The sequence below is a fragment of the Erinaceus europaeus genome, chromosome 6, assembly GCF_950295315.1.
Source record: "Erinaceus europaeus chromosome 6, mEriEur2.1, whole genome shotgun sequence".
NCBI lineage: Eukaryota > Metazoa > Chordata > Mammalia > Eulipotyphla > Erinaceidae > Erinaceus > Erinaceus europaeus.
The window spans coordinates 3,106,388-3,128,880 of record NC_080167.1 but is presented as its reverse complement, the minus strand read 5'-3'; the positions used below and the strand labels follow the sequence as shown (position 1 = coordinate 3,128,880).

General features: G+C 45.1%; 1 protein-coding gene across 4 annotated transcripts in view; it reads right to left on the bottom strand.

Annotated features, from left to right (window-relative positions):
* TTC28 (tetratricopeptide repeat domain 28) overlaps positions 1–22,493 on the bottom strand; it is a 487,880-nt gene that overhangs the window by 379,724 nt on the left and 85,663 nt on the right. The window contains exon 1 of one of the 4 annotated variants that reach the window (XM_060192547.1): positions 13,271–13,292. The exons of 2 other annotated variants lie outside the window; for them this stretch is intronic. Coding sequence is in view for 1 of the 2 variants with exons in the window: in XM_060192545.1 (XP_060048528.1) it covers positions 2,607–2,633 (27 nt within the window). In the remaining variant the exon portion in view is untranslated. Of the gene's footprint in view, positions 1–2,606; positions 3,579–13,270; positions 13,293–22,493 lie in introns of those variants that run through there. One more of the 4 variants, XM_060192545.1, reaches the window with a different exon arrangement.

Sequence of the window (22,493 nt, the reverse complement as noted above, 5' to 3'; positions counted from 1 at the left end):
GGAGGCCCACTGAGTTCTGGAATGCTGACTCCAGAGCTCTCTACTGGCCCTGAGGGCAGAACATATTTAATCACGTTATAGTAGTTTCTTTTTTAAAAAATAGCAGATCCTAAATGAAAACTCCAAAGCACGCATTTTATACTTAGTTTAACCCAGAATAAAGCCAAGAAAAGGAGAGTAGAAAGCCCCCCTCCACTCACGCTACCCCGACTGCGTGCTCAGTTATTGACAGAAACAAAGAAGCCTACAGCCTCTGGCCATTCTTTTCTAGTGAGCCCAGAATTTACATAATCCAAACTGGTAGTGGCTGACAGGGCACCATGGCAGCAAGTTACCAACCAATTCTAGCCCCGATGCCCAGCTAGAGACAAATGCTTGAGCGGAGTGCATTCTGCGGGCGCTCTCCCTAGCTGTGTCAAAATCACATCACTGGAAGATCACTTTTCATCTGTAGGAGACATGGCCATGATGAAGCAGTCTGGTGAAACACATGGTGTGTGACTGGACCACTACAAATGTTTTATCAGACCCAGCCAGAAAACACACCGATGGTCTGAGGATGTGACTATTCTTGCTCGAGGAAGGAATAAACCTACTATTCTTCAAGACCTACTGGTGCCCTCCCTGCCAGAATTGCATACTGAGTCTGTTTCAAGAAAGCCTCCGTTTGCAATGGAGAAGAAGGAACAAACAGCATACAGTATCTGATGGCTCTGCTTATTTTCAATCTCCTATGCACTCACAGAACTGTATTTGGATCCTTAATAATACAATGATTTAGGATTATGAACATAGCAAATAAACACCATCTTCTGGTAGAACCATTCAATCATCATAGAATGAATAAGCACTGCAGAGTGAATCCTAACACTTGAAACAGAATCTTCCAGAGTCCAGAAATCCACCTGACTGCCAAGAATAATACTTCCATGGTTCAAGCAGTACCAGTACCCAGAGGGGTTTCCACAGACAGAACCACATGAGTTACTGCACGTCGGGTGAAATAGAAAAAACAGACATTTGAGAACATCTTAAAAGTCTCGGTGAATATGCAATTTACAGATACAGGATGACTGTGGGAGAGGCTATAAGGAGATGTAGCATTGTTTAAGACTGCCTACTCACATGGCCCTAATTTTATGACTTTTCTTCATCTCAACTCTAATTTTTACGGGATATTGGGAAAGTAAAGGTGTGTCTCTTACCCAAAATAAGTAAGACTAGTCTCAATGAAAGAAGCTCTGAATTAACTAACATAATGAGAGATTCTGACTTTAGAATGAGGGAGAAAAAACTTAGTGTCAGAGAGCAGCCTTGGCTCAATCTGGCATCAAAGAAAACCCTTTCAGCTCCCTGGGCTACACTGAGGTGGGATTTGCTTGATTATCTAGCAATGAAGAAAATGCACGTGATCGCCTCATGCATTTCACACGCCATTTCTATTTCCGCTCTGATGTAAAAGGCAGCATCATAACACAACATGCCACAAAGAAAGAGTCAGGTTAGCTATTTCAAGTGAAACGCCCGGGCAGCTGCTGACAGACAGACAGGTCATGGCTGGGGAAGGGCACAGCACATCCAGGCCACTGTTTTCCTCGCGAAGAATATCAATAGAAACCACTGCCAAAAGAGGGGCTGGGGAAAGGGGGCGTGGGAGGGGCTGTGCAGGAACCACTGGGCTCACCCAACAGCGTCTGTCAGAGAAGTTGGCCAAAAGGAGCCCTGGCCAAACATAAGCCACCAGCAACTTGGAGCAAAGCTGTCTTTCTCCCCGAATGGCCCCAGCTAAGGACCAGTCCCACATTTAGAGACGTTCTTGCTGGGACCAATAGCGATTTATTTTGGTAGAACCACTGGTTTTTTTTTTCCTTGAGTTCTCAACAAAGGAGCCATATTAGGAAATAATCTAGCAGAAAGCGAGGCCGCCCTCCCCCTGCCCACGATCGATGTGCACACGCCACGCACGCCGACACGCGGACACAGGCGCGCACAAAGGCCGCGCTCGCTGGCTCGCTCGCTCGCTCGCACCCACCCACGCGGGGCCCCGGCCCCCGGCCCCCGGCCCAGCCCTGCCGGTGCAGGCCGAAGCTCTGGCGAGAAGCCCCCAACCCGAGAACCAGCTGCAGGCGGTTGTGCTGGGGCTGCTCGCCCCCCAGCGGGGCCCTGGGGAAGCGGCTGCCAGCAGCTCGGAGCCAATTAACCCCTTGGGGAAGTCGGTGCTGCTACACCCACCTTCGGGGGATCAGCAGGATAGCAGAGGTGCAGCTGCAACTGGCCACCCTCCCCGCGCCCCGAGGGCCAGAGGCCGGGACGTCGCGGTGCTTGGACCCTGGCAGCTCTGGGCTGACTCCGGAAAAGCTGACTGGTGGCGCCAAATGGGTGTCTCTGAACTGTCACCCCTTAATCCTGGCGTGCCAAGAAGGAAAAACTTGGGGGTTAGCGGTCACTGATCAAACTTGGTAACTGTCCCTAAGAGCCCAGCGCCAGTCCCCACGGGGCAGACAGGCTGAGCTCTAGAGTCCGCTGCCCTGCGGACCACGGAGGGGGGAGGACCCGAGGCAGCCGCCCCCTGTCACCCTCCCCAGCGCCCACCCCGGGACACTTACCTTCTTCCGGGGCTGCCATTTCATCATATTTGTACAGCCGATACGTGGAACATCAAGACGCGGGCTGGGGGCTGGGGGCAGATGCAGGGCAGCGGCCACTGCAAGTCATGCTGCCCTCCTCCCACCCTAGCTGTTCCCCACAGTCACTGCGACGGGAAGCCCAGCCAGAGTCCGCTCCTTTAGCCTTCGGTTCAGGGCAAAGTATCCGCAAGCCAGAACACACTTCCCAGCGGGCTAAGAAGTCCCGGCCGCAACGGGTGTGTTCCAGCCGGAGCCGGAGCCGGAGCCGGGGCCGGAGCCGGGGCCGGGCATCTCCCCCAGCCAGCGCCTGCGAGAGGAGCGGGCGGCGGGGGGTCTCCGAGGACTGCCTGCCAGAGACCCTCCCTCAGAGAAGAGGCTGAGAATGCGAGCTGCTGCGGAAACCCAGCCAGGCTCCTGCCATCCAAACCCCTGTTGGCGAATTCTCTTCTTCTCAAAAAAAAAAAAAAAAAAAAAAAGGAAGAAAAGGAAAGAAAAGAAAGAAAGAAAGAAAGGAAAGAAAGAAAGAAAAGAGAGAGGAAAAGGGAAGAAAGATAAGCAATCAAATCAAACCCTCACGTGCAGCCTGGAGCAATTCCCAAAATTCTGTGTATATTTCTTGTTTGTAAATTTTAAAAAGAAAATTCCAAAGATCTGTAATCAGAGCTTCTTTCTGCTGCTTTCTCTTCTTTCTTGGATAACTTGAGGAAAGGGATCTGCCCTTCCCGAAAAGCCTACCTTCTTTGAACACGTAAATAGGAAAACTTGGTTTGTGTGTTTAGGTTTTTTTTTTTTTTCATTCCCAAGAACCTTAGTGGGGGAAGCTGGAAGGAAACCCTGCAAGAACCCAACTCCACAGCTCCGTCTGCACTAATGACTTCCTTCCCTCCGTGCGAGCACAGCCTGCCGAGCTCCAGCCACACGGAGAAAGTGGTTTCTGGGTCTTAGTGCCACGGCATCTGCTCCAAAGCAAAAAAGTAAAGCAGATTATTCCAGAGGCACCTAGTAGCTCCCGAAAAATCAGAGCCAGAAGAGACCTCCAAAATCAAGAAACCATTTCAAAAGTTGTATTTAAATGTACAAGCTAAAAGGCGAGGAGATAAGGCATAGTAAAGAATAAAGGGGGGAAAAGACTCTATAATTTTTTTTAAGTCTGGTTTGGAGAAAAATATCTAAGATATCTGAAAATTTTTTAAATTTAATCAAGAATAGTTTATAATTGTTACTTGAGGGTTAAGTTCATTACTGTAAAATATTTCTGTGGGTATAGAGTGTGTCATTTTATGTAAATACAGAATATTCCAGAACAGCTCACTTGGCCCAGTAAGCATCTTGGAAAGAAGTGAAGAGACAGGAGATCCGGGCGGTAGCGCAGCAGGTCAAGCCCCCGGCTCCCCACCTGCAGAGGAGTCACTTCACAGGCGGTGAAACAGGTCTGCAGGTGTCTTTCTCCCTCTCTGTCTTCCCCTCCTCTCTCCATTTCTCTCTGTCCTATCCCACAACAGTGACATCAATAACAATAATAATAACCACAACCATGATAAAACAAGGGCAACAAAAAGGAAGAAAATAGCCCCCAGGAGCAGTGGGCTCGCAGCACCAAACCCCAGCAATAACCCTGGAGGCAAAAAAAAAAAAGGTGTGAAGAGACAAAGTGTGAAATGAGATGGCAGAGTAAATGGGGTAAATGTGGATGGATTCAGTGCTGCTATTCACAGACTTTCCCAAGTGTGGTTGTTAACTTGGCCACAGATACGCATAATGGGTTGCTCCCAAGAAGCCACCTAAAGCAAAGACCTAGAGAGACACAGCAGGAACGTGCTGACAGCAGGTGGTGGTAGCATTCATTACCAGCTGAACCAGTGCAGGGTAGGAAACACTTACAAAAGGGTCATATGTTGAGAGGTAAACCTGTCAGGGAGTCAGGCGGTAGCGCAGCGAGTTAAGCACACGTGGCGCAAAGAGCAAGGACCTGAGTAAGGATCCCAGTTCGAGCCCCCGGCTTCCCCACCTGCAGGGGAGTCGCTTCACAGGCAGTGAAGCAGGTCTGCAGGTGTCTGTCTTTCTCTCCCCTCTCTGTCTTCCCTCCTCTCTCCATTTCTCTCTGTCCTATCTGACAACGATGACATCAATAACAACAACAATAATAACTACAACAACAATAAAAGACAAGGACAACAAAAGGGAAAATAAATAAATATATAAAAAAAATTTTTAAAAAAGAACTCTTTCACAAGGACTGGCGTAAGGATCCCGGTTCTTGCCCCCGGCTCCCCACCTGCAGGGGAGTCGCTTCACAGGCAGTGAAGCAGGTCTGCAGGTGTCTGTCTTTCTCTCCCCCTCTCTGTCTTCCCCTCCTCTCTCCATTTCTCTCTGTCCTATCCAACAAGGACGACATCAGTAACAACAACAACAACAACAATAAAAAACAAGGGCAGCAAAAGGGAAAGTAAATAAATATAAAAAAGAAGTAAACATGTCAACAACAGTACTTTAAACCATTAACACCCCCCCCCCATAAAATTATTTAAAACAAAAAATACGATGTGGTCCTATAACTTCCTATAACATCCCACGTGCATAATCACTCACTCCGATTCCGCTACAAGGCCATCCTGTTTGCTGGGGATATAATGGGTAGTGCATATGCTAACTGATATACAAAATTAGAGTCGCTGGTACACTCTGAGCCCAAAGTTAAAATAATGTCTCACTTACAAATCTCAGAATTCTGCACACATGGACAGAACTGACTGGTGTGGGTGAGAACATGTAGATTGCTCACTAATCACAGTGGGTCATAAATGCCATTAAAATATCCCAGTGGGGTGGGAGACAGCACACCTGGTAGAGCACATACCAAAGTCACACAGGAATCCTATGGCTGGCACTGCGGGGGCCCCATGAATGGTGAAGCCATGCTATAGTGCCTCTCCTCTCTCTTAGTTTCTCTCATGTCTCTAAGTTAAAAAAAAAAAAAGAAAAAGGAAAAAAATTGGGCCCAGGAAGCTGCATATGTGCAAGTCCTGAGTTTATTCCCCAGTGTTCCGTGAAAGAATAATAATAATAAGGTATTCAAAAAAATGAACTTAAATTGAGTACTTTTTTATTTTTTGCCTCCAGGGTTATTGCTGGGCCTAGGTGCCTACACTATGAAATCCACTGTTCCTGGAGGTTATTTTTTCCCTTTAGTTGCCCTTGTTGTTTATTATTGTTGCTATTACTGTTGTTGTTGGATAGGATAGAGAGAAAGCAAGAGAGGAAGGGAAGCCAGAGAGGGGGAGAGAAAGATAGACACCGCAGACCTGCTTCACTGCTTGTGAAGCGACTCCCCTGCAGGTGGGGAGCTGGGGGCTCGAACCGGGATCCTTACGCCAGTCCTTGCGCTTTGAGCCATGTGCACTTAACCCACGGTGCTACTGCCCGGCCCCCAAATTGAGTACTTTTGACGTTTTTCCAAGTCTTGGAGTCTGAAATTAAATGGTAAAATATTGTCTTTTTAATAGTAATGTTAACAAAGAATGACTAAATGAGTAGGTGCAGCTTCTTAAGCCCCACTCCATGCCCGGGCCTAATGGCTATATTCACTATTTCATAGTCCCACAAAGAATGTCTTCCAGTTTTATTTTCCAAATTCTGAAACTGTGATTCAGACGGTCCACTTGCTCAACCAAGACCACAACACATAGAAGTAATGAGCCTGAAGTTCAGCCCCTTAATGATCTGACTCAAGCACCTATGGCCCTTCTGTGGCATGTATCACTGTGACATGCAAATCTTACCCCTCATCTCAATAAAAATACTGAGGACCTGGGAGTCGGGCGGTAGCACAGCAGGTTAAACACACGTGGCGCAAAGCACAAGGACTGGTGTAAGGATCCCGGTTTGATCCCCCAGCAAAGCACAAGGACTGGTGTAAGGATCCCAGTTTGAGCCCCCAGCAAAGCACAAGGACTGGTGTAAGGATCCTGGTTCGAGCCCCCAGCTCCCCACCTGCAGGGGAGTCGCTTCACAGGTGGTGAAGCAGGTCTGCAGGTGTCTGTCTTTCTCTCTCTCTGTCTTCCCCTCCTCTCTCCATTTCTCTCTGTCCTATCCAACAACAACGACATCAAGAACAACAACAATAATAACTACAAAAATAAAAAAATTTAAAAAACAAGGGCAACAAAAGGGAATAAATAAATAAATATTAAAAAAAAAAAAAACTGAGGACCTATGACTTAAGCCAGGCCCTGTTCCAGGCACTGGAGATATGAGTAAGAGGCTGCCCTATATTTTGAAATGATGAGCTACATACAGGTAATAGTTAAAACTAGTATCAATGTGGAGGATGGGCAGTGGTGCACCGGGTTAAGCACACATAGTACTGAGCCCATGGACCAGAACAGGGGTCCCAGTTCAAGCCCCCGGCTCTCCACCTGCAGGGGGGGGTCGTTTCATGGGCGGTCTAACGGTGTCTCTCTTTCTCTCCTCCTCTCTGTCTTCCCCTTCTCTCTCCATTTCTCTCTGTCCTATCCAACAATGACAGCGGCAGCAATGACAATGGAAGAAAGCTAGCCGCCTGGAGCAGTGGATTCATAGTGCAGGCACCAAGCCCTCGCAATAAACCTGGAGACAAAAAAAAAAAAAAAACACTACTATCAATGCTCTGCACGTGTTTGAACATACCCAGATCACTGTGCGCTACTTACTGGCAGAAACCTTTCCGTTCCTTCCAAACCAGTCAGTTTATCCCCGATCTGCCTTGCTTCCCAACTTGCCTCTTTCTGGTAATAGCACAGTTACCCTTTCATATCACAAACTAAAACCTTACTGCCATTCTTCCTGTCTAATCTGTCACTAAATCCTTCCACTTCTTTCTGAGAGATACTTTCAAACTCCTATTACTGACATGTAAGGCCAGTCTCACAAAACAGACATTAAGTGTCAAGAGGTGCAGAGGCCCTAACAGAGGAACAGTGTAAGGCTGAACCCCTGCACTAGAGGAAGGTACAAAGAGGCTAGGAGAACTCAGAAGGCCTCAGGAAGACACGGGGTGCTGCCTTATTCAGGTCAAGCAGCAGATGAGCCATGTCCCCAACAGCTGCTCCAGGCGCTAAAGGGAGAAACCACTGCAAACAGGCTGACGACCAAGGAAGCCTTCACAGAGGAATCGGAAGCAAACCTGGAGAGGAACTACAACGCATTCTAGTCAAAAGCCAAGGAGCTTAGCACAAAATGCCTGTCAGCATGTGGACCTCTCTGCCTGTTGAAGCTCACCTGTTAGCCACCGCGCCTGCTCCCCTTCTCAGCTCTTGACACGGTGGGATGCGCCTAGCCCCGCCCGCCCCCCACAACACGCATACACACTGTCCCTTGAACCTGTCAAACACAGACTTGTCGCACTCTTTGCCTGAGTCACTCTTCGTCTGGCTCTCCTAGTGGCTCCCTCCTAGGGCTCCACTCAACTATATTTGAAAGGCTGTCTAGTCATCTGTTTGAAAATAACAGCCCGGGAGTCGGGCTGTAGCGCAGCGGGTTAAGCGCAGGTGGCGCAAAGCGCAAGGACCGGCATAAGGATCCCGGCTCGAGCCCCGGCTCCCCACCTGCAGGGGAGTCGCTTCACAGGCGGTGAAGCAGGTCTGCAGGTGTCTGTCTTTCTCTCCCCCTCTCTGTTTTCCCCTCCTCTATCCATTTCTCTCTGTCCTATCCAACAACTACGACAACAACAATAATAACTACAACAGTAAAAAAAAAACAACAAGGGCAACAAAAGGGAATAAATAAAAGAAAAAAAAGAAAATAACAGCCCACTGACTGACTTTCTTTCTTCCTTACTCTTTTACATTTACTCCACAGCTCTTACATATTTTCTGTGTTTATGTATTTATTTTCTTATTTTTATTTATCCCTGGTTTAAAATACCAGATAATTTCAAGAATATAGCTTTACAACTAACATGTGTGTTTAAGATTCACCATACCCACTATCAAAGTTCTAGTGTTATTCTCACTGTCAAGAAGACTCTGGGACCTACCTATACACCCCCAAGTTCAAAGCTGCATTATTCACCATAACCAAAATATGGAAGTACTCTACCTGCCCACTGACAGATGACAGGATACAGAAGTTATGGGAGGGCAGGGGAGATAGTATAAGGGTCATACGAAAGATTCTCATGCCTGCAACACCAGGGGACCCACCAAGCCAAGGGGTGTATACTCCATAGGGCACCACTCTGCAATTTAAAAAGATGACAGTGTGTCCTTTGGGACGAAATGATGGAGATGGAGGTGACGATGCCTAGTGAAGCAAGCAAGGAGGTGAAAGACAACTACTAGGTTGTTTCACTCATGTGGAATCCGAGAGTCAAAGCACATGTACTTACAAAGAAAGAAACTAGCCAGGGGATGGGGAAAAGCATAGTGGTTCTTCAAAAGCCTGAGGCTTTGAGGTCCCACATTCAGTCTCAGCACCACTGTGAACTAGAGCTGAGCAGTGCTCTGGGGTCTCTCTCTCTCTCTCAAGTAAAATATTTTTAAAAAATAACCTGGGATTCATAGTGCAGGCACCAAGCCCCAGCGATAACCCTGGAGGCAAATAATAACAATATCCAACCTGTCTTTTAAAACTTTGAGAGAACTATGATGGTTATCATGGTGGGGGGATTGGAGGGACAGAATTTTGGTGATGGGTATGGTATTATAAAGTAAAAAGACCTGCTGTTCCTTCCTCCTTCCCCTCTTCCTTCTTCCTGTTTCCACTACAGTTTTCAGAATATAACCATTTTGTTATCATCTTTTTCATCTCACAAGAACATAAATTCCAAGGGAACAGAGATTCCGCTCTTTCATGATGCCAGCCTCAGTGAACACTGAAACATGACAATCAATATATATTTACTGATTAAAAATGCAAGAGAAAGGGAGTCGGGCGGTAGCACAAGGGCAACAAAACAAGGGCAACACACAAGGGCAACAAAAAGGAAGTAAATAATTTTTTTTAAATGCAAGAGAGGGAGTCAGGAGGTAGTGTAGCAGGTTAAGTGCATGTGGCACAAAGCACAAGGACTGGGCTAAGGATCCCAGTTCAAGCCCCTGGCTCCCCATCTGCAAGGGGTCGCTTCACAAACGGTGAAATAGGTCTGAAGGCGTCTATATTCCTCTCCCCCTGATTTCCCCTTCTCTCTCAATTTCTCTCTGTCCTATCCAACAATGACATCAATAACAACAATAATAATAGCCACAATAAAACAACAAGGGCAACAATGGGGGGGGGGCCTCCAGGAGCAGTGGATTTGTGATGCAGGCACCAAACCCCGGCAATAACCCTGGAGGCAAAAAAAAAAAAAGAAAAGCCATGTATAAGACGAAAGGGAGTTGGGAACACTGGCAACCTGGAGACAGGAATGGTGGAAAGCCATCACCTGCTACAGAAGTATAGTCAACTGGTGAGCTGCAGCAGCTAGGGGACAGCACCAGACCCTCTGGAACGTTTGTGAGGAGTTAGAAAGATTCTGAATTGTAACTGTTAGCTGGAGAAGTTTAGAACATTCAATAAGCCATCAAAATATGCTTGCAGGTCTAGTCTCCATATGCAAGTCACCACTTGTGACGGCTGACCTAAACCATGGAGGCTTCGATTTCCCCTGTGTACACGGGGCCATTCCTGGCTCCTAGTGTTTGCAGTGCTTTCTGGAGGAATCATGAAATCATGTGCTCACGACCCTTGGTCTGGACTGGAGAACAATCTCCACAATTAGATGTTATTGGACTTAAGACAAAGATAATCTAAGTTAGTGAAGAAGGCTGGATCACAGTGTAGATACTGAATTAAGTTTGAAACTAACAGTGTCTAAAACTGTGCGCTACTCTTAGCAGGAATATAGAACATGTTCTATATTCACAGGAATATAGAACATGTAGGTGCTCACAGACAGGGTCTGTAGTTAAGGATATGGAACTAGAATACAGAACAAGTATGGATCGCCAGGTGCTCGCAGACAGGGTCTGTAGTTAAGGATATGGAACTGGAATACAGAACAAGTATGGATCGCCAGGTGCTCGCAGACAGGGTCTGTAGTTAAGGATATGGAACTGGAATACAGAACAAGTATGGATCGCCAGGTGCTCGCAGACAGGGTCTGTAGTTAAGGATATGGAACTGGAATACAGAACAAGTATGGATCGCCAGGTGCTCGCAGACAGGGTCTGTAGTTAAGGATATGGAACTGGAATACAGAACAAGTATGGATCGCCAGGTGCTCGCAGACAGGGTCTGTAGTTAAGGATATGGAACTGGAATACAGAACAAGTATGGATCGCCAGGTGCTCGCAGACAGGGTCTGTAGTTAAGGATATGGAACTGGAATACAGAACAAGTATGGATCGCCAGGTGCTCGCAGACAGGGTCTGTAGTTAAGGATATGGAACTGGAATACAGAACAAGTATGGATCGCCAGGTGCTCGCAGACAGGGTCAGTAGTTAAGGATATGGAACTGGAATACAGAACAAGTATGGATCGCCAGGTGCTCGCAGACAGGGTCAGTAGTTAAGGATATGGAACTGGAATACAGAACAAGTATGGATCGCCAGGTGCTCGCAGACAGGGTCAGTAGTTAAGGATATGGAACTGGAATACAGAACAAGTATGGATCGCCAGGTACTCGCAGACAGGGTCAGTAGTTAAGGATATGGAACTGGAATACAGAACAAGTATGGATCGCCAGGTGCTCGCAGACAGGGTCTGTAGTTAAGGATATGGAACTGGAATACAGAACAAGTATGGATCGCCAGGTGCTCGCAGACAGGGTCTGTAGTTAAGGATATGGAACTGGAATACAGAACAAGTATGGATCGCCAGGTGCTCGCAGACAGGGTCAGTAGTTAAGGATATGGAACTGGAATACAGAACAAGTATGGATCGCCAGGTGCTCGCAGACAGGGTCTGTAGTTAAGGATATGGAACTGGAATACAGAACAAGTATGGATCGCCAGGTGCTCGCAGACAGGGTCTGTAGTTAAGGATATGGAACTGGAATACAGAACAAGTATGGATCGCCAGGTGCTCGCAGACAGGGTCTGTAGTTAAGGATATGGAACTGGAATACAGAACAAGTATGGATCGCCAGGTGCTCGCAGACAGGGTCTGTAGTTAAGGATATGGAACTGGAATACAGAACAAGTATGGATCGCCAGGTGCTCGCAGACAGGGTCTGTAGTTAAGGATATGGAACTGGAATACAGAACAAGTATGGATCGCCAGGTGCTCGCAGACAGGGTCTGTAGTTAAGGATATGGAACTGGAATACAGAACAAGTATGGATCGCCAGGTGCTCGCAGACAGGGTCTGTAGTTAAGGATATGGAACTGGAATACAGAACAAGTATGGATCGCCAGGTGCTCGCAGACAGGGTCTGTAGTTAAGGATATGGAACTGGAATACAGAACAAGTATGGATCGCCAGGTGCTCGCAGACAGGGTCAGTAGTTAAGGATATGGAACTGGAATACAGAACAAGTATGGATCGCCAGGTGCTCGCAGACAGGGTCAGTAGTTAAGGATATGGAACTGGAATACAGAACAAGTATGGATCGCCAGGTGCTCGCAGACAGGGTCAGTAGTTAAGGATATGGAACTGGAATACAGAACAAGTATGGATCGCCAGGTGCTCGCAGACAGGGTCTGTAGTTAAGGATATGGAACTGGAATACAGAACAAGTATGGATCGCCAGGTGCTCGCAGACAGGGTCTGTAGTTAAGGATATGGAACTGGAATACAGAACAAGTATGGATCGCCAGGTGCTCGCAGACACGGTCTGTAGTTAAGGATATGGAACTAGAATACAGAACAAGTATGGATCGCCAGGTGCTCGCAGACACGGTCTGTAGTTAAGGATATGGAACTGTCTGTACCATGAGCTAATCAGAAATACGGGTGTTGCTGACATGTATAAAGCTTTTTCTTTTTTTTGCCTCCAGGGTTAATTAACATTGGGGCATCACGCCTGCTTGTTGGTTTGTTTGTTTGTTTTTGGATAGGACAGAAAGAAACTGAGAAGTGCCAATCAAAAGAACAAAGAGATATCATCTCACACCTTTGAGAATAGCTATTATTGCAGGGGTAGACAGCATAATGGTTATGCAAAGAGACTTTCATGCCTAAGCCTCCAAAGTCCCAGGTTCAATCCCCCACACCACCATAAATCAGAGCTGAACAATATTCTGGTAAAAAAATTTTTAAAAGAAAAGAAAAGAAAGAAAAGGAGAATGACTATTATAAACAAAGACAAGAAGGGCCGGCTGGTAGTGTGCCTACTTGAGCAGACACGGTACAATGCCTAATGGCTTAGCCCCAGCGCCCATCTGCAGGGGGCAAGTTTTGCAAGCAGCGAAGCAGTGATACAGATGTCCCTCTCTCTCTTCCCCTTCCATCTCAACTTGTTTCTATCTCTATCCAATATGTAAATAAACAAAATATAAAAATAACAATGTTATAATGTGGAGAGAAGGAAACCTCTGTAGCCTATTAATAGGAATGCCATTACGGGAAACTACAGGGAGGTTCCTTGAGAAAAAAAAGTGTTCTGAAGAACATAGAACAAAGGCATAAAATCTATATTGAATGTGGGGAAGAGTCTTAGAGAGTAACCCAAGAGACAGCTCACCTGGAAAGGAATACTCTTTACTATGGAAAGGGCTGGGTCTGAGCTCCGGGCACATACTCCAAGCGCATATAAGCATCAGCGGAAACTCAAATAGTGCCATGGCATCACTCCTTCTGTCTGTACTAGTCTTTCTCCCTCTCCACCTGAAAAAGAAGGAAGGAAAGAAGGAAGAAAGGGAGGGAGAGAGGAAAGGCTGGACTAGCAGAACTGATAGGCTCAAAGCCGAGATAGACACAACAACAAAAAGGCCTCTGATTTAGTTACCCGCTACTTGATATTTACCCCAAAACACAACAACACTAATTGAAAGAGATGTATAGCCATATTTACTGCACAATTACTTACAAGAACGAAGAACTGAAAACAACCTGAGTGCCTATCAAATGACAAACGAATAAAGAAGACATGGTAAAATACATAAAGGAGCACTACTCAGCTATAAAAGATAAACCCTGAAATACACCAGACAGAAAAAGACAAAATACTGTATGACTTTATCCATGTGCAGGATACAGATAATGTAAACAAAACAGATGGATTCAATGAAATAATAACCTTTTGGACGATGCAGTCCATGTGTGGGAGTGGCAGGAAATGACAGGGCCAGTGTGAATCTGGATAAATGGACACACATACTGACTGTCAGGGATGCGTGACTGGAACCCACCTAACATCATAACATAGTAATACTTCAAATAAAATGGAATGAAAATAAAACTTGAGAGGTGTATGAGCCAGAGACTTATTTATGTATGTGTTCTTAGCCAACAGGAGCTATATTCCTATGGCTATGGTAAGGAAGCAAAGGGAATAATTATCTCTTCTCAAATCTTTGGCAGGAAAAGGATAGTGAGAAAAGTCCAGAGGTAAAATATTCCTGGGGTCCATTTGTAGACACTCTACTGACTTGTTGCTAATTCTGTAAATACAAATCTGTAAGATATCAAATGTATTATATTCACAAAACCAACACTTTCATGGTGACTATTAAATTGTATACCCTTCTCCATTTCAGGCAAGTCCCCATTAACTGAGTGTTGGCAAAATGTAGAAAATATCTCTGATGAGGGCAGAGGGTTGACAGCATAATGGTTATGTAAAGAGACTCTCGTGCCTGAGGCTCCGAAGTCCCAGGTTCAATTCCCACACCACCATAAACCAGAGAGCTGAGCAGTGCTCTGGTAATAAATAAATAAATAAATAAATAAATAAATAAATAAATAAATAAATAGAAAAGAAAAAATAAAATATCTCTGATCACAGGGATCAAAAAGATCCCATAAACACTGCCTCCCACCCACATATACAAGGATAAAAACTCAACACCTAGACCCACTTCTCTGCTCTGCTAGAACTTAAGCTGCAAAACCAGTGGCATGGAGATTACAGCCACAGAACTATGTGGGATGGGTCATGAGTGCCAGCAGCTGGTGCCCAGCTCGCAGTTCCAGCACGGGCAGACAGGTGCAACAGCTGCTGTGGCACCATCCTGGCTGAGATCCAGGGGCCTTTTGACTGAAACAGTCACAGTTTTCTGTTACCTGGGTGAATCACACAGACACATTTGGCTCTGTTTCTACTGAGGTGTTTTCTTGCATAAGCACATATCCCGGTACACGAGACCATACCAGCCATCACTGAGGCACCATCTTCTACCACTTTCTACCTATTATTACTCCCTCAGAGATCTTCTCAAGCCTCTAATATCACCTCTCAGTTGATGACCTCCCCATTGATGCCTCAAATGCCTACCTCGCTAGAGGCCATGGTCCAGTGGGCAGTAATAAGTAGCAAGTCCTACAGGCATCAGGCTCCTGATACCCTCCCCATTCACTATGTATCTGATGGCTTTGCTTTATTAAAACGCGCAGTCACACTGTCTCCTCACTTGACCACAAGGCACCTAGCTGATCAGCAGGTCTAGAGCGGCAGCAGTACTGCTCACCACAAGTCCAGTACTTCCAGAAGCTCCCAGAACATATTAGCATCTCCTCAAACATTCACCAATGAGTGGATCTGGTGTCAACTACAACGTAAAGTTAAACAGACAGAATTTCCTTTAGCTAGGCAATTTCCGGCACTACACATACTCATTTATTAAGTGATATCAGTGAATGTTGTCAGTGATGAAAGACATGAATACAGAGGGGCCATTCTCCTTAGATCAGTACTATACCCAGTCCTAAGTCTGAAGATAATGTTTTGAAAAAAAATACATGCTTCTGATACAAGCAATAATTATCCTAAAGAATAATCACTTTGCAATATTTTTACCACAAGAACTACAGTACTATCACTTTCTATTTCCATTTGTATTAGAGAGAATCTTAAATTATCAAAAAATGGATAGATAAAGTAGTCTTTAGATAGTTTGATAAATAGATTAAAGACATTTTAAAATCCTTAGATGAAGTACAAATCACTTGTCAAAAGTACAATCTCATTTGTCAAAACAGAAAAATGTAAAAAGAGAAGACACAGAAATAACAGACTCAGAGCTGCCAAACTGACAGGCTGTCTTAAGTGAGAGAGTCAAAACATTCATATGCTAATTTTAAGTGCTGTCTATCTGGTCCCCCATATAAAAACACACAAGGGCTTTTCCTTACTGTTTCAAAAGTATATGAATGGGTCGCACAGTTGTCACTGATTACCAAATAAACAACAGTGACTAAGGTCCTAAAAAGAGTTTTCTATGTACGTTCTGAATGTACATGTAAGACAATTATTAACTGACTACAGGAGAGATATTTCAGAAGACACAACCAGCACAAAAACATGCTTATCATTTTTTACCACCTAACCTAACCCAAGTATGGGGAGTCTTCTGCACAGAGAGCACAGTGTGAAATATATCTTTTTTAATTTTTTAAAAATATTTATTTATTTTCCCTTTTGTTGCCCTTGTTGTTTGTTATTGTTGATGTCCTCATTGTTGGATAGGGCAGAGAGAAATGGAGAGAGGAGGGGAAGACAGAGAGGGACAGAGAAAGACAGACACCTGCAGACTGGCTTCACCCACCACCTGCAGGTGGGGAGCTGGGGGCTCCAACCAGGATCATGACTCCATTCCTTGCACTTTGTACCACATGCATTTAACCCGCTGCGCTACCACCCAACTCCCAAAATATAACTTTTGTTGTTACTGCTAAGGTGAGTTATACACCGCACGTGGCAAATCCAAAAAGCAAAACACTACCAGAAGATGGATAAAGTATCCCAGGCTTATGACTGGGGCTAGGGGACTGGGATGGGTGCAGCAGAGCACAGCACCTGCTGGCATGGGTTCCAACAACACCGGCAATTCCAAGAAGCTATACAGTCAAGGAGTCTTGTGGCTTCCCTGCCCACAGTCAGAACGGTCAGGGGCTTCGAAGAAAACCACAGGCTGAGAGCATGTGTGTAAGAGAACACCGGCACCTCATACCCCATCTGGGTAATCAGATCAACTGTTCTCCAAATCTAGCCTGCAACACAACCAATCTTTGGCACAACACATTATAACACAGACTACCAAGGCACCCCAGGTCCAAGAACATATGTGTCCTACAAATGTTCAGGTAAAACTGATACTGCTTATCTACAGACCACTTTGAGGACCCCTGGGTTAGGAAACAGGTAACTTTTTCAAACTAGCAAAAAGGGGACCCGCAGTGGAAAAGCCTAACCTCCCATCATTTGGCATGGCAAAGATACAAGAACTCCCACTAATGGTGGATCCTGGAAAAGGCTGGAAGAGAGAGGACTGAAAATCAGGCTCTCACATCAAAAACCTGCAAGAGGAGCCAGGAAGCAGCTCGCCATTAGAACATACCCATTGCTGTGCGAGAGGAGCTGAGTTCAAGCCCCCAGTCACCACATGGGGTCACCTGCTTCACACGAATGGTGGGACGGTGCTGCTATGTTTCTCCCTCTCTGTCTCTTTTTTCCTGTCTCTGTCTCTCACATTATGTCTAAAAGAAAGAAAAAATGGCCACAGGGAGCAGTGAAGTCAAACTGGGGCAGAGTCCTTGCAATAACTCTGACGGCAAACCAGTCAATAAATAAAACAACAAGAAACTGCAAAGGAGATGCCTGAGGATCCTCCAGAAATATTCTTCTATGTGCATACAGGGAATCAGCACATGGACACATGCTTAATGAGGACTAGAGCAAACGCAACAGTAATGAGCCGGAACTGAATTTAATCCTCTCCATCTCTGTTTGATACATTGGAAGAACAAGAGATGAAAAGAGTTTATCTGATAAAGCCTAGAACACTGGCTCTGGAGAGAGACGAAGAGAAGAGCTTTAAATTGGATATGATATTGGAACTTTAAGTTGAACTAGAACGAGTGTTTCGATACCCAAAAGCATATAAAATTATAAAATCGAGACTCGGAAGAGAAAAAGGGTTTTGGCAGAGCATGGCTAGAATAAATGATTGTAGGAATCTTAAAACCCAGTAATCTTATAATCTTCTAAACAACTATTAAATCACTAATAAAAAGTTTAATGATTGTAATAAAATAAAGGCATATTGTGTTTGCACTTCTAATAAAATTGACGAAGACTACAGATACTAATTTCTCTGTTAGCTTCTCTTTTTTCCTGGTTACACGCATGTCTATTGTAATCCCTTGATAATGCTTACGTTCCCATTTTCCTTAGGAAGATATTTTCCTGTCTATGAAAGACTAATTTAGAGTGTGATAAGATTCTACTGGTACTTATATGCTTACTTCAGAAGGGGAGAAATCCTCAGACTTCTATCTGCTTTAGAACAGAATATAAAAGGAAATTGTCTCTGAGTATCAGGTCTTGTATTTTACCTCTATTCTTTTTATTATCTCTAAGTTCACCTCCAATTATCACTTGATTCTCAATTCTAAGAGATGACACTTACTCGTTGTTGCCCCACACCCCATGGTTCTTACCCCTGCCTGAGCTACATCATTCCTACTGCTTTAAGGCCTTCTCCCGTAACACAAGGAAGCAATACCACTTGGAAGCCATTCATATTAAGCCAAATTTCAACTCTCAGAAGAGCAGCAGACGACCTGATGCTGTGGCCTTTCAGAGACTTCACACGAGATGCCTCTCACTTTATAGACCCCCCAAACTTCAATTCTTACTGCACTTCTGCAGCTGTGTCCACCTTCATGTAGAACAGCAGAACCAGCAGACATCGTACGTTCACATTTCTCATCACTGAGTTGGGTTTATGAGTTGGGTTTACAACTCTGGTTTCTGGCTTCTCTCATTTATTAAAAAAAAAATTTTTTTCTTCAGCTATCTTTCTGAAACACAGTTATCCGAGTGAATCCTGATTATAGGACAGTGGCAAGATGCAAGAGGTTAGACCTAAATAATAAAAACCAGAAACTGTGGTCCGGGAGGTGGTGCAGCGGATAAAGCACTGACTCTCAAGCATGAGGTCCTGAGTTCAATCCCTGGCAGCACATGTACCAGAGTGATGTCTGGTTCTTTCTCTCTTCATATCTTTCTTGTGAATAAATAAAGTGCTTACAAAAATAAAATATATTTAAAAAAGAACCAGAAAATATTTTTTAATTTTGGAGTTATAAACATATGTGAACCCCACCAAGAAAAGATGCAGAGTGAATACAACCAGTGCCACCACCTCGGCACGCCTCACTCCACACTGTGTCCAGAGACATCAGGTGTGGAATGTCAACCCTTCAGCTTCACTACCCTGGTGACACCTTTCCTAGCTCATAGGACTCCTTAATTCCATTTCTGGGGCTGCATCAGAACCTAGATATAAAGCAGTGCCCATGAGACAGGGCATATGTACATGTATCCAGAAGTTAGGGGAAATATACACCTCAAAGCAAAAGTGCACCATAGTCTGCAGTGAGTCAATAAATGAAGCAAGCAAGCAGAAAGACCTAAAAAGACACCATAAAGTTCCTAATCAAATAGTTTCCACTTAGACCTAGACACCCTCCTCACCTACCTCCTATTACACGTCCCTCAAGCACCCCAAAGGTAGCCTTGTCAGACAAAGTAAGGACTACAAAAGCTGAGTAAGGGCAAGAGAATATATATATATATATTGCCTCTAGGGTTATTGCTGGGGCTCAGTGCCTGCACTACAAATCCACTGCTCCTGGAGGCCATTTTTCCTATTTTGTTGCCCTTGTTGTTGTTATTATTATTGCTGTCATTGCTGTTGTTGTTCTTGGATAGGACAAAGAGAAATCAAGAGAGGAGGAGAGAAAAACAGACACCTGCAGGTCTGCTTCACCACCTGTGAAGTGACCCTCCTGTAGGTGGGGAGCCAGGAGCTCGAACCGGGATCCTTGAGCAGGTCTTTGTGCTTTACGTCACGTGTGCTTAACCTGCTCAAGGTTAAGCACACGTGACTGCCTGACCCCTGAGACTGGCAGACTTTAGTGGTGACTCTAGTCACTACCAGGCCACCCTATCATCTGGGGCCCTAGTCAGTGAGTCCTGGGACTCACACACACACACAACGGGCCTAGACCTCTTACAGATCCCTCTCATCACTGTCACTGGTCATCCCCATCAGAACAACATAATGGACCCTATAGAACCCTGTGGGCCCCTATAGGACCCTGCCCTCAATGTGGATCAACAGTGGTAGGGAATGTTCCATTCTCCGAAGGGAGACTGAACTCTACCTACCACCCGAGGAAGATGGGTCCTGAAATGAGTGCAGCCTGGAATTCCTAGCTGTGACCACGGAATGTGAGCTCAGACCTACAGGGATGCAGAGGTTACACAGACTCCTGTGCTGAATATGGGCCTCAAATCAAGCCGATGGGTTTACAGTCAACAATATTTATATACATATTTGGGAGCTACTCTCTTCCCTGATCCAGCTTCCTAGTCCTTTTTCCAACTATGATACTATCTCCCCAGACAATAACTTGGGTTCTCTGCATGTTAGCTGTCAGGCTCAGGCAAAAACAAAGTCATGGGTTCCTTAGAATATACCTAAAACAGACCTACTAGTTTTTTTCCAAAACGGAGACCTCAAATCTTCATCTGCAATATTCTTTTTTTTTTTTTTCCTCCTCCAGGGTTATTGCTGGGCTCGGTGCCTGCACCATGAATCCACCGCTCCTGGAGGCCATTTTTTTTCCCTCTTTTGTTGCCCTTGTTGTAGCTTCGTTGTGGTTATTATTATTGCCCTTGTTGACGCAATTCGTTGTTGGCTAGGACAGAGAGAAATGGAGAGAGGAGGGGAAGACAGAGAAGGGGAGAGAAAGACAGACACCTGCAGACCTGCTTCACCGCCCGTGAAGCGACTCCCCTGCAGGTGGGGAGCCGGGGGCTTGAACCGGGATCCTTACGCCGGTTCCTGCGCTTTGCGCCACCGCCCGACCCCCCATCTGCAATACTCTTGCCTTTAGGTTCATGACTAGTCAACAATTTGTTCTGCTTTATATCTTTCTTTCTTTTTCTTTTTTCTTTTTTTTTTTTTGTCTTCAGGGTTATTGCTGGGGCTCAGTGCCTACACTATGAATCCACTTCTCCTGGAAGCTATTTTTTCCCTTTTGTTGCCCTTGTTGTTTATTGTTGTTGTTTCTGCTTTATATCTTAACTCTTTTTTTCAGCCACCAGGTTCCAGATGCTACCATGATGCCAGCCTGACTTCCATGGGCAGATGATCCCACCACTGGGTCTTAGAACCACCACCACCCCCCCCCCCCCGCCCGCCTCCCCAGAGCCCTGCCCTACTAAGGAAAGAGAGAGGCAGGCTGGGAGTATGGATCCACCTGCCAGCACCCATGTTCGGAAGCCAGACCTTCCACCTTCTGCACCCCATAATGATCCTGGGTCCATGCTCACAGAGGGATAAAGAATAGGAAAGCTTTCAAGGGAAGGGATTGGATACGGAGTTCTGGTGGTAGGAATTGTGTGGAATTGTACCCCTCTTATCCTATGGTTTGTCAGTATTTCCATTTTATAAATAATTTTGAAAAATGTAGAATGAATCTTCTCTTGGAGCAGATATATCAATCCAGATTAGATTTAGTGGCAGTAGGTACTATAATACTATATTATTCAAAGTAACTGGCTTAATTTAGAGAAGTTCAATTTTCTCTAATCTCTTTACAAAGTCCAGTAATCAGGAGATGAGTTCTGATATATCGCCACTATCAGCATGTTCCACTCCCTGCTCTGGCCCTCCCCTACCTCCAACACGCAGGTTTTTTCACCTACACGCAAATGATGACCCGTCATCACAGCCCATTCCAGTCAGCAGGGTGAAGAAAGACAGGAAGAAGAGCACGTCACTCTCTGTAAAAGCCTGCCCCAGAAACTGCACTGAAAGCGTGACCAGACCTGAGTTTTGTGAATCAACCCTACATGGAAGATCCTGAAATGCACTTTATTCCTCTACCAGTTAGTCGCTGCAGAGTTCACAGCTGAAGAGGTGGGAGGTGGGAGGAAGCCGTCAATTTCCATCACAATAATGATGGCAGCTCATTCTTTCTGAGCACCAGGACTTAAGGTGTGACCTTGGATAAATCAGTTTGCACTTTCTCACTCAAAAGTCCCCTAATTTGCAACACAAAGAATAACAACTAAAAATGTAAAGAGAGCGTCCTTCAGCTATGATACAAATAGATTCTTGTGGCCTAATCTACAGCATGGTGACTGATTCACAACAGTGTACTGTATACTTGAAAGTGCCTGAAAGCCACTTAATATCTTAAATGTCCTCACTGTAAAAATGGTAATTACGTGATGTAATGAAGGTGCTGGCTAGCACTGTGGTGGTCAACATCATACGGTAAGTCAGTTTAGCAAGTCAGTAGTTAGACATCCTAAACGTACACAATGCTTTATCTCAAAAAAGCCAGGGAAAAAAGTAAAGATACCAGGAAGTATAGGGTTCTAATGAGAACATTAGAATTCTAAGAGGCAGCAGTGAATTTGAAAGGCTTTTAGGTAGCATTTGAGCAGATAAAGCAATACTCATTTGATGCTTTTCATTTCTTTGTCCTTGAGGTCCTTCCTTGATGCAAGTACAAACATCAAAAATTCCACTGTACTGAGCAGAGGCGATGGCTCAGTAGTTGAATGCATGCCTTGCATGTGTAAGCTGAATTGGCTCTCTTGTACCAGATTTTTTTAAAAATAAAAAGACACAGGTAAAATAGCTCATCTGGAAGTTGTACCTGCTGTGCTGCCTGGTCCTCACAACTCTGGAGAAAATTTGGCGCTATAGTGCCCCCCCCCCTTT